Raw genomic sequence first — 15898 nt, 5'->3', positions numbered from 1 at the left:
TTCATCTCCAGCATTTGGTCAAGAGCAGTATGAGTGTCTATGTGGAGAAAAGTCTATGGTGTAACATGGTGTGGTTTTTAAGGACATTTATTAACTAGGTCACTTTTTGTTTTTCTTGACAAATTAGAGGATGAATTCACAGAATAAAACATTCCGCAGTTCTCAAATCCGAGTCCATCACTAAACCTGAACCTGATGACAATGCTGATAGCTCTGTTTGGAACACAGGACAAATTTAATTTCTCTGTTTCATTCCCAGTATCACAACCTGTTTTCTTTCCCATTTTAGTGCATCTAGCACTTAAAAATACATATAAAGCTATATTTAGTTATACATTTTAGAACCAGTTCCTTAAAACTGTTAAAATAGAAAGCAGGTTTTGGTGCTTCAAAGGTCAACTTTTGCTCCGCAGAAAAAGTGATATATATGGCACACCTTTTTCAGGGCAGGTTTAAAAGATAAAAGTCCACATACTATTTAGCTGTGACCGTTATTCCAGCTGTGTCTTCTGTAGGGGGGAAAATGTACTAGGCCATGGAGTTCTGCATGAACCATTTTCTATGAACTTTTTTAATCATATAGAAAAGTTGAAAGAATTTTAGAGTAAATACCTATATGTCCACCCTGTATATTCTACCATTGATATCTACTTTATCAATCTTGCTTTACCACATATCTGCCTATCTCTTTCGTGGGGAGGGAGGATGCATTTCAAGTATGTTTATAAATGTACTTCCATTCAGAAACACGTAAAACAATAAAAAGAGAAACAAATCCACAAAAATGTTTGGCTTTTTAAAATTCCATTTTATCTGAATTGATGACTCAAGAATATAATACTCTAGTCTTGGGTATTTCCGAGTTTCTCTTTGTTCTTTCAGTTCGTCCACAAAACGCTCTGGGCAGCACTCCTAACTAAGCAGCTTTCCTGTAGTGCACCCTCTCCCCACCCCCCCAAACCTCCTGTATTGCTTGTGTGTTTATGGCAAATACTTCCTGTGGCTATTCTGAAATATCCGCCCCTCTCTGCTCTGATGAGAGTTACTGAGGGCAAGATTTGTCAATGAGTCACATCACTTCCTTCATGAATATTCCTCTAGCCCATTTCAAATGACCAGAAAGGTTTATATCCTACTTTATAATTACCCTCTAATAAATCTAAAAGGAAAGGAGGAAACATAAAAATAAAAATAAAAAACTCAGTACATTTTTTAAAATGAAGTTTAAGATTTAATCTTGATTCTTCGTAAGAGATTTTTACAGTGACTATTTTAATAAGATTCACCTCTAAAACCCCCTTCCTTTAACTTCATTAGAAGCATTCGTTTCAAATATGGGGACTATAAGAAAGCCAGCTCCTGGTGTTAAACAAAGACTATCCAAATGGTAAAATCATGTTTATTTAGCTCCCCTAACTGCAATTGGCTCCCCTCCTCCTCCTCCTCCTCCTCCTCCTCCTCCTCCTCCTCCTCCTCCTCCTCCTCCTCTTCCTCCTCCTCCTCCTCCTTCTTCTTCTTCTTCTTCTTCTTCTTCTTCTTCTTCTTCTTCTTCTTCTTCTTCTTTAACTTAACTGGTTGCCACATAGATATACAATTGCCTGTTTAATAAGGCAAAATTATCTAATAATTCCTTCAAAGATAGGACATTTTGTATATTTTTAGTTTTGAATTGTATTAGATACCCAATTTTTTATCTTTGAAAAATAGATACCCAATTTTTTAAAAACACAGCATAATCACTGTATAGGAAGAAATGACTAAAATGTTTAAGGGTTATATTTTTCTTTTTACTAATAATATCATCAGGGGCCTAATCTTGTAAAATCCTAGTTTGAATAGCATGAGCTGTAAGTTTGGTGTTTGGGTTATACAATCCATATGCCTTATACAGCTCACAAAAGGTAATTATATGACCCTAAGATGTATTTTAAGGCTACCTATAGTAACTTCATGGGAAGAAATCTGAATTATAACCAAATTTGTTTGACACTTAATAGAAATATACTACCAGTAACTAGTTGTTTCCTATTCTGCAGGGTGATTTCAGTTTATGTTCACTCTGTCTGAAAGGCAGGCTAATCTTTCTTTCTTATCAATTAAAATTATTGTTTCAGAAGCCTGTAGAAACTTTTCCCTGTCAAAATAAGGAAAATTAGTAGAGATTTAGCATGTTCAACTAACAAATTCAGATGTTGCAAATATTGAATGCTAATATTTTATTGATGACAAAAATAATCTTAGTGGTAAGCATATTTAAATTTAAAAATATAATTATTTTTTTCAAAGAGGAGACTTTTCACCATGTTAGCTGAGCTTTTTATATAGTGTAATTTTTCCTTCTGTAGAATTCATAACAGAACTTTCTAAAAGATAATATTTTGTAAGTATTAATACCCAGTAAGCAAAATCTCTGCCCACTTATTGAACAAATGATGAGCTACAGGAAACTATGGAAAGAAATTCATCAAATAAGCAACCATTAAAACCTGAAGGGATGTTTATTTCTTTAAAGTTCTGGACATTTTTCTCTTAATCCCATCTGTTGGACAGCATTCGTTTAGGTTGGCCATTAGGTTGTACTGCTTGGTAAAGCCCTAGAGGAAGAGGAGACGCTGGAAAGTCAAAGTCATGAGAAAATAAATCATCTCCACCAGCAGTACACCATAACCCCATTCAGCGCATTCTGGTTCCAAAGCAACATCCAAGGAAATGCTTACATTCTGCTTCTATGGAAACCAAAACAGACAGATCAACTATTTTGGTTGGATTTGAATGAAAATCAGCAAGTCAGACATGCATCAGATGGTTCTAATTTGTTATTTTGATATGTCTCGGATTTTCACATGGAGGCCAGATCCAGAAATAAGTTTTTCCCTGAATTCTGATCATCGGTGCTTGTAGGCCCTTGAGATGATCAGCAATGAAAGGCTTTCACCAGATGATGGGAACTCTTGTGGGGTTTTTTTGTTGTTGTTTTTCAGAGTATAACAGGAAGTCTGAAAGCAGAAAAGGTTTACAATTTGTAAATAGGCCAGTTATATAAGGAAAAAAATATTATATGTATGTATATATGTATGCATGTACTAGTATACATATACAAAGCAATATAATTATATATTTAACTTAATGGTTGATTTTTCTGCAAAGTATTTTGATAACTCTTTAAAGATGTTGGAATGTTTGATCAATAGCTATTAAAGTCAAATAATTGTGGCCTGATCTACTTTTCTGATTATAAAATCACTTATAATAACCAAGTCTTCATGTCTTCTCTTCCACTAATAAGCAGAAAAGAATGAAGAGGAAGAACAAGAAGCAAAAATGGAACTTAAACGCAGACTCAGCAGAAAGGTGATGAACTACAACTGTTAATGATAGTGTGTGTTCTGAAATGTAGTTCCTTTTTTAATTGCAAATCAGCTCTCCACATGTAAATCTGATATTTAGGGATAATTATTCCTGTTAGTCTATTAACTTATCATAGACACTAAATCTATGTAATGAATACAGTATAAATTTTTATATTTATAATTGCATATGTTAATTTTGATGTTAATTAAAACTTTCAAAGTGCATTAGGTGATTATGAAAATAACATGTAATCAGTGTAAGAGATTTTTTAAATGCAAAAGGTAATAAAAGAAAAAAGTCATATAAACTTCTTCCATTTAAAGATAACCATTATTAACATTTCAATATTTAGTTTTTAAAAATGCACACACTTTCCATACAGTCTTAGAAATATTAAATATTTTGTTGCTACTGAAGATTGCCACTCTTCCGTGTCTGAGCTGGGTGACTAAATTTGTAGTGCTACCCAAATTGACAAACAGCTTACCTCAGACAGTTGTTTCCACCATTTATGAAAATATAAACCTGATGCCAGAGCTAGCACTTTTTTTCTGTGTTAAAATAATAACAGTATTTGGAAAAATTAAGCACGATCAGCACGTACATTTCATTGTACATCTTTGTCCGGTAATTGTTCAGGTATACCTTTCACCCCCGGACAAGGCAGGATGAGTGAAGCATGACATGTGCAGTGAAGTGTGTGACCTGCCCACATTTATCTGGTCTGGTGGGGAGTCCGTGACAGATCCAAGAAACAATCCATTCCCATGGAAAAGTAGAGACTGTATTTTGAGAGGTTTTGGTTTTGACTTTTAGGGGAGAAGATCCTTTATGGATCTCTCTTTTTCCCCTCAAAGACACTAATTGTTAAACAATGATCAAGCTGAGAAAGACTCTGCGAACTGAATTTTTAGAGCTGTGTCTTCTGGCACTCAGTGGCTGTTAAGTTCCAGCTTTAGATAAGAAGTAGCCCTTCCTCATAGCTCCACACTCACCCTGACATGCATATAATCTTCTCAATCCAGTTGGGCTCTTCCAGGAGGCAGCAGAGCCTGCCCTTAACTCCTGTCCCCACTTGCCTCCTCTATGCAGAGCTCCCTGCCACAGGTGCAGGACAGTTTATACCACACTAATAACGACCTTGTCACTGGCACAGACCTGCAGGGCAAGACTAGTTGGAGCCTGGCAGGTGTGGCTCAGTGGTTGAACGTCAACAGTTAGATTCCCAATCAGGGCACATGCCTGGGTTGGGAGCTTGATCCCCAGTAGGAGGCGAGCAGGAGACAGCCAATCAATGATTCCCTTTCATCATTATTGTTTCTGTCTCTCCTCCCCTCTCCCTTACTCTCTCTGAAATCAATAAAAACATATTTTTTAAGACTGGATGGAGAATTTCTGACCTGTGTGGTCCTTGGTCACTTGCCTTTTGGCGGTCCCCAGCGGCAAGGGTTTCTCTACCTCCTCAACCCCGCCTGTCCTGGAAAGGCAGTAAGAATCTAACAAGAGAGATTAGACAGTAACTGCACTGCTTAGATTATCCCTTCCTTTGTCCACTGCCCACCAGGACTTCATGAACTAGAAGGAACTGCAGTTTTCCTGTCCCAGCTCAAGTATAGACTCGGGCCTTCTAAGAGTCTTTGAATGTCTTGAAAGTTAGAGCACTGACTGAGTCCAACCTCTGGTTTTACTCAAAAGAAAACCACGGCCCCCAAACGGGGATGTTTTTAACCACAAAAACATTTTTCTGTGATTGTGCTTTCTTTTTCCAAACATTGAGCCTATGTAAATAAGGAACGCTTCCACAGAGGGCTACTTAGTCTGTGGAAAGTCTGGCTCCTGCAGGGTACATATATGGAGAGAAAAGATGCTGAATATGAACCCCAAGGGTAAAACAAGCCTGGGTCTACCGGTGTGACAATACTAGGACACCTCCCACTGAGAAAGGCCACAGAAGCAGGAGCCTCAGGAGCAGAGAGGAGGTGATGCCTGTTGACCAGGGGACCATGTTTCTTTAGTCTCAGAACCATCTCTGCTTTATTCTCGAGCTTGAGAAAGAGCCGAGAGAGGAAAGCAGATACCACAGGGCTGGGGAGATTAGTAGTAAATATAACTACAAATTCCAATTTGACCAAGACCACAGCAGGAATCCACGTTATTAGATGTGTCTTAAAAGTTGCAACTGATTTGAAGTAGTTAGGGCCCAGAAATTCAGTTCTCCAGAAGGCCCCCCTCATACGTGTCAGCTTTTGTGGCCAAGAGTAAATGTCAAGCAGAGGCCTGGGTCCCTAGCCTTTTGTGGAAGAAGGCCATGGACACACCCTTCACTGGACCATTTCTTTGTCATAACTTGGTGCATTTCTGAATGTACAGGTTTAATAAAAATAGGAACCAAGCTTTTTAAAATATATATATATATATATATATATATATATATATATATATATATATATATATATATATATATATATATATATTTTATCTCAGAGAGTAAGGGAGAGGTAGAGAGAGATAGAAACACATCAATGATGAGAGAGAATCATTGATTGGCTGCCTCTTGCACACCCCCTACTGGGCATTGAGCCAGCAACCCAGGCATGTGCCCTTAACCAGAATCGAACCTGGGACTCTTCAGTTCTCAGGCCAATGCTCTGTCCACTGAGCCAAACCAGCTAGGGCAGGAACCAAGCTTTTTATTGTCATTTCTAAATGTTGCAGGGCTTTCTCCTTGATACATAATTCAATCCACATCCTGTGTCTGGATTTTTATTGTGCCTGTAGCTTCATGTTTCCTGTGTCAGGGATGACAGGCACCTTTATCACAATACCAGGCAAGGTGGAGAAAGCAGCGTAATGCACACAGTTGGCTAAGATGGTGACCTATCTAAAAAGGATGATTTTTATAGTCTCAAAATTAGGGCACACTGCTTTCTAGTTCTTATTAGAAACTCCCAAGACGCTGCTGCCTTTTCTTCTATTTTTTTTTTTTTTTTTTAATATGTGAAAGTGACCTTATTTGACCAGAACTTCGAAGTTCTCTATAGGAAACCACGAGGCTGTAAATGGTTTACTGAACTCGTCCTTTGTCCTTTTCCTCCTGCAGCTCAGCCTGAGACCTACAGTGGCAGAGCTACAAGCTCGAAGGATCCTGCGGTTTAACGAGTATGTAGAAGTCACCGATTCTCCCGACTATGATCGCAGGGCAGACAAGCCCTGGGCCAGGTTGACACCTGCAGACAAGGCAAGAACTCAAGTGTCTTTAGCTGTGATTTCACTGATTTATGATTTTATTGCTTTTCTAGAAATGCCAGTACTCACTTATCCCCATTCAGCCATCTAAGGAGGCTTGATATTACTCAGTGTCCCAATAATTTTTTTGCCTTTCATTGTTTAAGCCACTTATGCGACATATGAAGTTCTTTCAACTAAATCTCAGAAAGAAACTGTAATTCTCATGGTTTTAAAAATATTGCATATTTAGCCCTGGCCAGGTGGCTCAGTGATTTGGAGCATCGTCCATCCCATGCACCGAACACTTGCAGGTTCAGTTCCCAGTCAGGGTTGTGGGCTCATTCCTGGTCAGGGTATGTGTGTGAGGCAACCAATCAATGTTTCTCTCTTACACTGATGTGTTTCTCTCTCTCTCTCTCTCTCTCTCTCTCTCTTTCTCTCACTTTAAAAATCAATAAAAACATATCATTGGGTGAGGATTAAAAATAATAATGCATATTTGGCCTCAGTGCTATCTCCTGGAGGCTTGGTTAGTTTCAATCTTAGAAATACCTAGTTTTGGCTCAGTTACTTCCCATGGGTCCAACCCAGCACCATTCTGACTCCAGTGCCACCACATCAACCTACTTCTTTCTGTTCCATATTTTCAACAAAAGCAGTCCCATTTACACTTACATGAAGAGTTATTAGGCCTAAACACTGAGTAGCAAAGAGAGTTAAGAATATTGTACATGTGGATCACTAGCATAACCTATGGGAGGGAAAAACTTTTTTTTTTCCTTTTCATGAAACAGTCTCAGGAAATCCCTTTAGCTAGTAAGAGGAAATAACTCTTGGAATAAAACTATGGTCCTTCTTTAGTGAATTTTTTAAAATGGATATTGCATTTTTTTTAATTGGCTGTCATCACAACTTGCTGACATATATTTTCAATCAATCATTTCCTATAATTCCACATCACATTCATGCCTATAAAGGATTCATTTCTAATTACAAACCAGCACACACAACCTGGAGATCTGAGGCAATTATCTGGATGAGTTAGGTTCTGAATCTTTCTTTAATGGGAAGAGTGGAGAACTTGAAGTAAGAAGGCAGTTGCATCAGCCCCATCTTAGTACCCAATGCCCATTTGATATCTACAAAGTCAGTTGATCTCCATTTCAGCATCTGTGAGATGAAAGTCTTGAAATAGTGTTGAACTGCTTTCTAACAAAGCATCCCAAAACTTGGTGAACTTGAAACAACCATCTTATTTTGTCCACAGTTTTGTGAGTTAGGAATTCAGGAAGGGCTCAGCTCATTGGTTTGTTTCTGATCCATGTGGCATCAAGGAAGGTGGTGCCTGGGGTTCCAGAATCCACTCCTGAGCTGGCTTCTCCACTAGCAGCACGTCTTTGCCTGGTTGGTCCTCGGCCTCTCTCTGTATCCACACGGCATTGCATCCTCCAGCGCCTCTGCTTGAACTTGGGTTTCTCACACTGTGGTTTCCCAGGGTGGGCACATTTTTACATGGCAGCTGGCTTGCAAGAAGAAGGAAGCAAAAGATGCTAGGCCCCCTGAACTGACACAGCCGCACCTCTGCTGTGTTCTATTGTTCAAAGCAGTTACAGGTCTCACCCAGGTCCACTGCCTGAGAGAGAGACTCCACCTCTTGAAGAGGGAATGGCAAGGCCACATTGCAGAGGACCATGGGGGATGTGTCTATAAATACTGAATTGGCTGTCTATGTATATGGTCACAAGCGAATTGTAAGTCTTACTAATATAAAGAACGTATAGCACACAATTTCCAAATAAAAACAAACTATACAGCACTTTTTGTAGATTCCACATCCCAACGGATTCTCACGGAATCCTTTGATTGACTTTGGCCAGACTCTTAGATTCATAAGCCAACCTACTAGGTGACATTTTCTTCTTGCACAATCACAAACTAACATTTAATTCCTTTTTAAAAAAATGTATCACAATAATGACATATTCTTCAATACTTTCAGTATACAAAGCACTTTCAAATGTGCTCTTAATTGATTCCTAATAATATTAAGAGGAATTCTCATTCCCATTTTCCAGATCATAAAACAGGTTTTGGAGCAAAGTAACTCACTAAGGGTCACTGCTATTGAAGGCATAGGTAAGACTAGGTCCCATGGCTTCTGACTCCGAATGGACTACTTTCCACTTCCTCCACTAAAACATTAACATTTAGAGGGGAAACTTTAAATGATTTTTATGCCACTATCCATATTAAAATACCTTCTTTAAAGGAAGACTTTTTTTATAGGTGCCAATTAGTGATTAGTATAGAGCAGGTTGGCTCTTTCAGTTGCTGGTTCTAGGTACCCAGTTTTACAGTGATTTAAGCAAAGTATCCTCCCTGTTCATCTCACTTGTGCAGCAAGATTCATTGTCTTATCTCAGTGGACTCAGGCCTACACATACCTTTATTCTTACTTCATCTTTTCTAAAGTTCAGTAGCAAGAATTGCTTTTTAAAGAAAAAAATATCTCTGTAATGACTTCCCAGCTACCGGCTCCCCATAGAGTCAGTCAATAGGGGCTAAGGAATATGTTTGAGGAGACAAAGCAAGCTGTGACAATAGGATTTAAGAATCACAGTGAAAGGGGTGTTGGGAGAAAAACGTGGATGTTGCTGAGTGACCATGGTAGGGGAAAGCTAGAGACAGACCTCAGGGCTTCCTTCTGTCCTTTTCCTCATCTAATATTCTTCATTTTCCCACCACGAAGTAGGTTTCCTTATCTGTCAGTGAAGTGATTCTCTGTGGCTTGTTATGTTTTGGCTGAAGAGTCCATTTTTTTCACAGAGCTTTTTTATTAGTGTTTTTAAATTTACATGAGGAAACTATTCTTTTTTTAATTATTTCAGAGAAGAAAGGAGAGGGAGAGAGAGATAGAAACATCAATGATGAGAGAGAAAATCATTGATTGGCTGCCTTTTGCACTCCTCTCACTGGGGATTGAGCTGCAACTGGGGCACGTGCCCTTGACCAGAATTGAACCCGGACCTTTCAGTCCACAAGTCAATCCTTTGTCCACTGAGCCAAACCAGCTAGGACAGGAAACTATTCTTTGTAGAAAAGTTAGGATATAGAGATAAGCACACAGTGGAAACCAAAAACCATCTGCAATCCAGCCACTATTAATTGATAACTGATGTTAACATTTTGATGAGTATCTCTGTTTTTCAGCCTGAAGGACCCAGCATCTACATGGCATGGATTATGTGCTCACTGAATAGTCATAGTGACAGCATTCTGTTTGGTATTTTATTTGAGAGGCTTTTAAGTGCTGTGCTGAACCTTTCAATTCTAATTATCCTAACTTTCGATATGAGAGAATAAATAGCCACTGCCTTTTCAGTAGCTTTGTGGCAACTGCCTAGAGCCGTGTCACTGTGTGTGGTATTAAATGCAGAACTTACACAGGGAAATGATATTGTTTCTCAGGAGATCTCATGACCTGCACTACCCTTGTGGTCATGGGGGTGACTCATAGGTTAGATCCCAGGATGCATTTAGGAAAGGCCTCCTTTCTCTACCTTGTCGATGACACTTGAGAGAAATCTATCCCGGTTTTAGTTTGCAAGTAGCATGACACAGCATCTAGCATACCGTTTCCTAGGAGAAATTAGGAATCCCTTTCCCCAAGAAATTTCTTTCTTGCTTGCTTTTTTGTTGTTGTTGTTGTTGTTCTTTGTTAATCCTCATCCGAGGATATTTTTCCATTGATCTTTTAAAGAGAGTAGAAGAGAGAAACATTGATGTGAGAGAAACACATGTGCCTCCTGCATACACCCTGACTAGGGCCCCAGGGCCCAGGTCGGGGAGGAGCCTGCAACCAAGGTGTGTACCCTTGACCTGATGGAACCCAGGCCCCTGCGGTCCACAGGCTGACGCTCTATCCACTGAGCAATACCGTCTAGTGTTCTCCCAATACATTTCTTAAAAGAAGGCCTGCTTCGTTGATGCAGGGTATGCCAAGAAAATATGTGACCTAAGTAACAGTTCTGTGTATATACTTTCTCCTATTCAGGCAGCAATACGGAAAGAACTAAATGAATTTAAAAGCACAGAAATGGAAGTGCACGAAGAGAGTCGGCAGTTTACAAGGTAAGTGGACACAATTCAGTTTAGCATATTAAAAATGATCAGGATGGTAAATTTTATGTTATGTGTATTTTACCACAATCAAATTTAAAAAAAATAAAGTCTAACATAATACCCTCTAATGAACATTTCTAAAATTAAATCTTGTTTTTTTCTCTCAAAGAAGTCTGAGTCATTCTAAAAAGCTATATTTGGTTTCTTTTTATTTTCTGGGTGAGAAGACAAGCTTTTTGAAGAGACTCGTTTAGTGTTTTATGCCCTGAACAGATGCTGGTGGGAGCCGGTGTGGGCACTTATGTGTCTGCTTTGGTCTCACAGCAGACATACTCAGAGAGGGGAGAAACTCGGTTTTCAGAACATGTCACTTAAAAATAGGAATCCCATGTCCACCGGTGCCACAGAAGCTCTCTGAAATCCTGCCATCTTTCCTCCCAGCACAATTCACAGGTGTTCTGGATATTTCTATCTCAGAGGTTTACATGCTTTGCCTTATACAACAGGTGCGTTCCTAAAAATGTGCAAGTCAATCCAATCCTTAAGAATTACATTGTTAGAAGACAAACCAAATTAGGTGGCTCCGTGTAGACTTCTTTCTGGGAAACATGTAGGCTGGAAACAGCCTCTGGAGGGCAGTCCTACATCAGGTGCCACTGTCAGTGCTGAGGCACCGGTGTCTGTGAAGCTGCTGATGAGAGCACGTGGCATGATGGAAGGAGGATTTAATAGCAAACCTCCTCCCTGACATTCACGGGGCCTGCCTTGCTCCACAGCTATTGTTCCTATAATAACAGTATCTGGTGTGCAGGAGAAACTCCCCTTTCTGCCAGTGACATTTCTTGTTTGTTTTGTTTTCTCCAATGGCGTGTTTGTTTGTTTATTTATTTATTTATTTAGAGTGTGTGTGTGTGTGTGTGTGTGTGTGCGTGTGTGTGCGCGCGAGCGCGTGAGAGAGAAAGAGAGAGAGAAAGAAAGAGAGAGAGAGAGAGAGAGAATGCATACAGGATTTTCAGGCGTCCTGAATGTATGGGGCTTCTCTCTGAAGGCTTCATGCTGTCACAATCTCTACATAGACCCATCACATGCCAGTATCAAGCCAGACCTGTGTCCTCTCTTTTTCTCCCTTTGACTTCTGGGGTCAGGAGAAGTTCTTGCTAATTTCTGACACCTGTGGTCACACTATGGTAGTAAAGTTGATCAGAATAAGGTGGCTGGATATTTATGGTAACATCGAACTGGCTGGGGCCTTCAGGCACCTGGGAAGGTGGCATTTTTCATGTCTTTGAGTCCTGACCCCTGAGATGTAGTGACTGTATCAATCCAGTCTTTGTCATTCAGGATAATTTTACTTCTCTGTGGTTTTCCTAGAAGTGGTAGTATTTGTTCCCCTCATTTCATTTGATGGCATTATATAAAAAATAAATTGTAATAAAAATAATTAAAATTTAAAATGCCTTTTTATGGAAGTCCTCATTTTATGAAAAAGAAGCATTTATACCAGAAGAGGCTCTTTCTATTCTGTTGAACTCTATAAACAAGTAAAAAGGAATTAAGATGCAGGGAGAAGTAAAGGTCATTTCTTTTTCACAGATGTCTTTTTAATGTGAACAAATAATAGTCTAAATAAGCTTTCAAACAGTGTAAAAAATTGTCAAGTAAAATTGAAAACTCCCTTCAGTCCTTCCTCAGTTTTATTCTCATTCTAACCAGTAACAACTGGTGAAATTTGGTGTAGATCCTTCTAGACATTTTTTTCTGTGCATTTACAAACATTATATATATATATATATATATATATATATATATATATATATATACACACACACACACACACATCTGCCTATATATACACATTTGTAAATGCACATTTTTTTCTGTGCATTTACAAACATTATATATATATATATATATATATATACACACACACATCTGCCTATATATACACATTCTCAGTCACATACAAAACAGCATTCACAAAATTTTTCCATATTAGTATATATCTTATTCATTGAATGATTCTATGGTATTTCATCAGTAATCTGCCAGAACTTCCTGAATGGGTTATTCTATTGATAGATGCTTATGGAATTTTTAGTTTTTCATTGGTAGAACAATGGTGACTTTTGACTTTCTTTATAAATGTATCTTTTTGCGCACACACCAGTATTTCTGAATTAGTCCCGTAAGTGGATTTCCTAGGACACGGGATATATATTTTTATATTTTGAGAGATACTACAGTTTATGAGCATGCCTGGTCTGTTAACCCTCATCAGCATTTGGGGGTGATGATGGTGGAGAGGAGGTCTATATTCTAAAGAATAAACATTAATGTCCTAGTCCACTGATTTCTGTAGAGTTGAGTATCTTTACATACCTTTATTGACCATTTATTTTTCATTCTTTGATTTGTCTTGACCAATTTTCTTTTGAGTTGTCTATCTTTTTCTTATGGATTAGTAAAAACTCAGATATTGAGTTGCTATATATCACAATACTTTCCCCAAATTTATTGCTAACATTGTAACTTTTTTATGGTTTCCTATTTAAATGTTTTCATATTTAAATTTGTCTGTATTGTTATTTTTTAATTTATTGTCTTGTGTCCTAAAGAGAGCCAAGATTATAAAAGAACTAGAGGCCTGGTGCACAATAGTCATGCACAGAGGGCGGGGATGGGGGTCCCTCAGCCCGGCCTGCACCCTCTCACAGTCTGGAACCCCTGGGGATCCTTGGCACTGCCACAGACGCTAGAGAGGCTCCCGCCACTGCCGCTGTGCCAGCCGTGAGCCTGGCTTCTGGCTTCTGGCTTCTGGCTTCATAGCGCCTCCTCTGTGGTCGATTTGCATATTAGCCTTTCATTATATAGGATTACCTTCAATTTTTATGTTTTTTTGTTTGTTTGTTTTTACACTTAGATCTATCATCCATTGGGCAATTATTTGGGTTTGTGATTCAATAGAGTAAACTAGTTTTACTTTATTCTAAATCAATAGTCAATGTCCCACTGCAATTTATTTCTCCCTCCATGTAAAATTTTTCTTTTAATGTACATGTGGGTCAGTTTCCAGATTCTTTAGTGTGCTCTAGCAAGCTATTGTCTATACTTGTACTTGTCACACTGTTTACTTAGAATAGTACATTTTATAATATATTTTTATATTTGGTAGGGTATTTTCTCAACTTGAAAATTCTGTTGGTTGTTTTTCTGTATTTGCTCATCTGCAGAAATTAAGAGTATGCTTGTTGTGTTCCACAAAATAGTCTATTGGTATCTTCATTGTTTAAGTAAATATGAATAGATGCAAATAGGGATGAGCTTCATTTCAAAAGAAAATTATAAACTTGGGCGGGGGTGGGGTAAATAGCTGCTATCAAAGGTAAGTTTTAAAAGTTTTCAAAAAAATATATTGATTAACATGCTTCCAAATGTCTTTCCAGATAAGGAAACATTAAATATTCATATCACTGAGATGAATATGCTTTGCTTAAGCATTCTTAAAAACTTGGCAGGAAAGCAAATCTCTACTGTTTTTCCATTCTTTTCTATTACATCATTAGACTTGCCTTTTGGCTCTGAGACTTGTGAAAAGCATGCATGATTATCAGATTGTTTTCATTATTTCTTTTAGGAGGGGAAAGTTTTGATAAACTCTGCTGTGTCTCATCCTAATGATACAAATATACGATAATGTTTTACATTTAGAAAGCTGCTCTTGTAGAAGATAGTGGTGTTCTAGCGCCAGCCACCCTTAGAGGGCATAAACAAGCTGTTGATCATTACCTAGCCTCTTAGATACAACCTAGATACAGAGCAACTCACTTATTAGCTCTTCTTATTAGTGTCAGACATTATCTCCTTACATCAAGTAAACATTTCCTTTACAACCTAAATCTATTAACTCCCGGGGCATTCGGGGGTGTTAAAGGGTTGAGACAGCCCTGCTCCCTCTGCCCAGGTACCTCGTTATCCAGAGATAATCTCCCACACAGTGATGGATCAGTCAACACTGGAAGAAACCGTTCCCATATGTAGCTTTTTTTTTTTTTCTTCTTTATCTCTGTAGAAACCAAAAATGCCGATTACATTGGTTGCCTCTGGGAAGGGAAACTGGGGAACTGGGATCAGGCATGAGAAAGATTCTTTTCACTGCTCGCTCTTTGAGCCTTTTGAATTTTTGAAACATAGGCTGTATTACATAGTCAAAAAAAGCCTTGAAAAAATAAAGAATCTATTCCCTACTCTTTTCGTAAATGAGAAGTTCATCGTGATGACTTTCCCTGAATAATGTGCTGGTGCTAATATTAAATGTGACACTTCTGCTGTTGGTGTACCAAGAGGACACCTTGGACCCCCGTCATGAATACATCCTGGGACATGTTTGGTCTGTGGCGGTGGGTGAAGAATGGCAGTGATGCACTCTTTCCTCTAGTTCCCCAGGTTTCTCCCAGGATTTTGCAAATATCTGTCTGGAATTAGAATGGACTTTAGTTCCCTGTAACAAGGGTGAGGACCAGTGGGCCCTGCAAGAGTTCATTCTTTGGCCTGATAGGTACCAAGCCTTAACCTTGGTCCCTTAGAACATTTGCTGCTTATCCAGCCAGTCACATCCTCTATTGTCCCCCAGAAGCAGCTGCCCGCCCGCACCACTGTTCAAAATCCCAAAGACCATAGGAAGGGCCATTGCGTTCTGAAAGGAGATCACCGTGGCAAAGGAAAGCCACTTCCTGTTCCATAATAAATGGAATTTCTGCAACTTAAAACCATTCTCTAAACCAGGGGTCGCCAACCGCTGGTCCGTGAAGTCCAAAAGGTTGGCGACCTCTGCTCTAAACCGTAAAGGCAAATTGTATGAAAGGTCAGCTTTTATTTAAAAGTTAATTTAAAAACAAAACAAACAAACAAAAAAACTAAATTTTGAAATGGTTACAGCTGAGTACTAATATTATGGGTAATTATATTTTTCGTCTGGAAATGCTGTTTTTCAATGTTTTTGTGTCAATGTGTATAAGATTTATAATCAAGAGAACATTATTTTTTTTTTAACTGAGTTTTGTAAATAACATTTTAGGGTGTAAAATGTAGTACTTATATTAAGGAATATTATGAAAGATTAATAGAATCATTGAATTGATGCTGTTAGAATAAAAACAGGCCTCAAGGGATTGTTGACATAATGTTAAGTGGAAAAATC

General features: G+C 38.5%; 1 protein-coding gene across 5 annotated transcripts in view; it reads left to right on the top strand.

Moving 5' to 3' along the window:
* Window positions 1-15898, top strand: part of PHACTR2 (phosphatase and actin regulator 2) — a 108549-nt gene that overhangs the window by 83106 nt on the left and 9545 nt on the right. For 3 of the 5 annotated variants that reach the window (XM_084889325.1, XM_084889323.1, XM_084889326.1), the window contains 3 exons: window positions 3287-3351; window positions 6452-6589; window positions 10634-10710. In XM_084889325.1, the coding sequence (XP_084745451.1) occupies window positions 3287-3351; window positions 6452-6589; window positions 10634-10710 (280 nt within the window). The remainder of the gene's footprint in view (window positions 1-3286; window positions 3352-6451; window positions 6590-10633; window positions 10711-15898) is intronic. The other 2 variants (XM_084889324.1, XM_084889327.1) reach the window with 1 other exon arrangement.

The sequence above is a fragment of the Pipistrellus hanaki genome (genome assembly GCF_964339955.1).
Source record: "Pipistrellus hanaki genome assembly, chromosome: 7".
Classification (NCBI taxonomy): Eukaryota; Metazoa; Chordata; class Mammalia; order Chiroptera; family Vespertilionidae; genus Pipistrellus; species Pipistrellus hanaki.
This window is presented reverse-complemented; position numbering and strand designations above follow the sequence as displayed.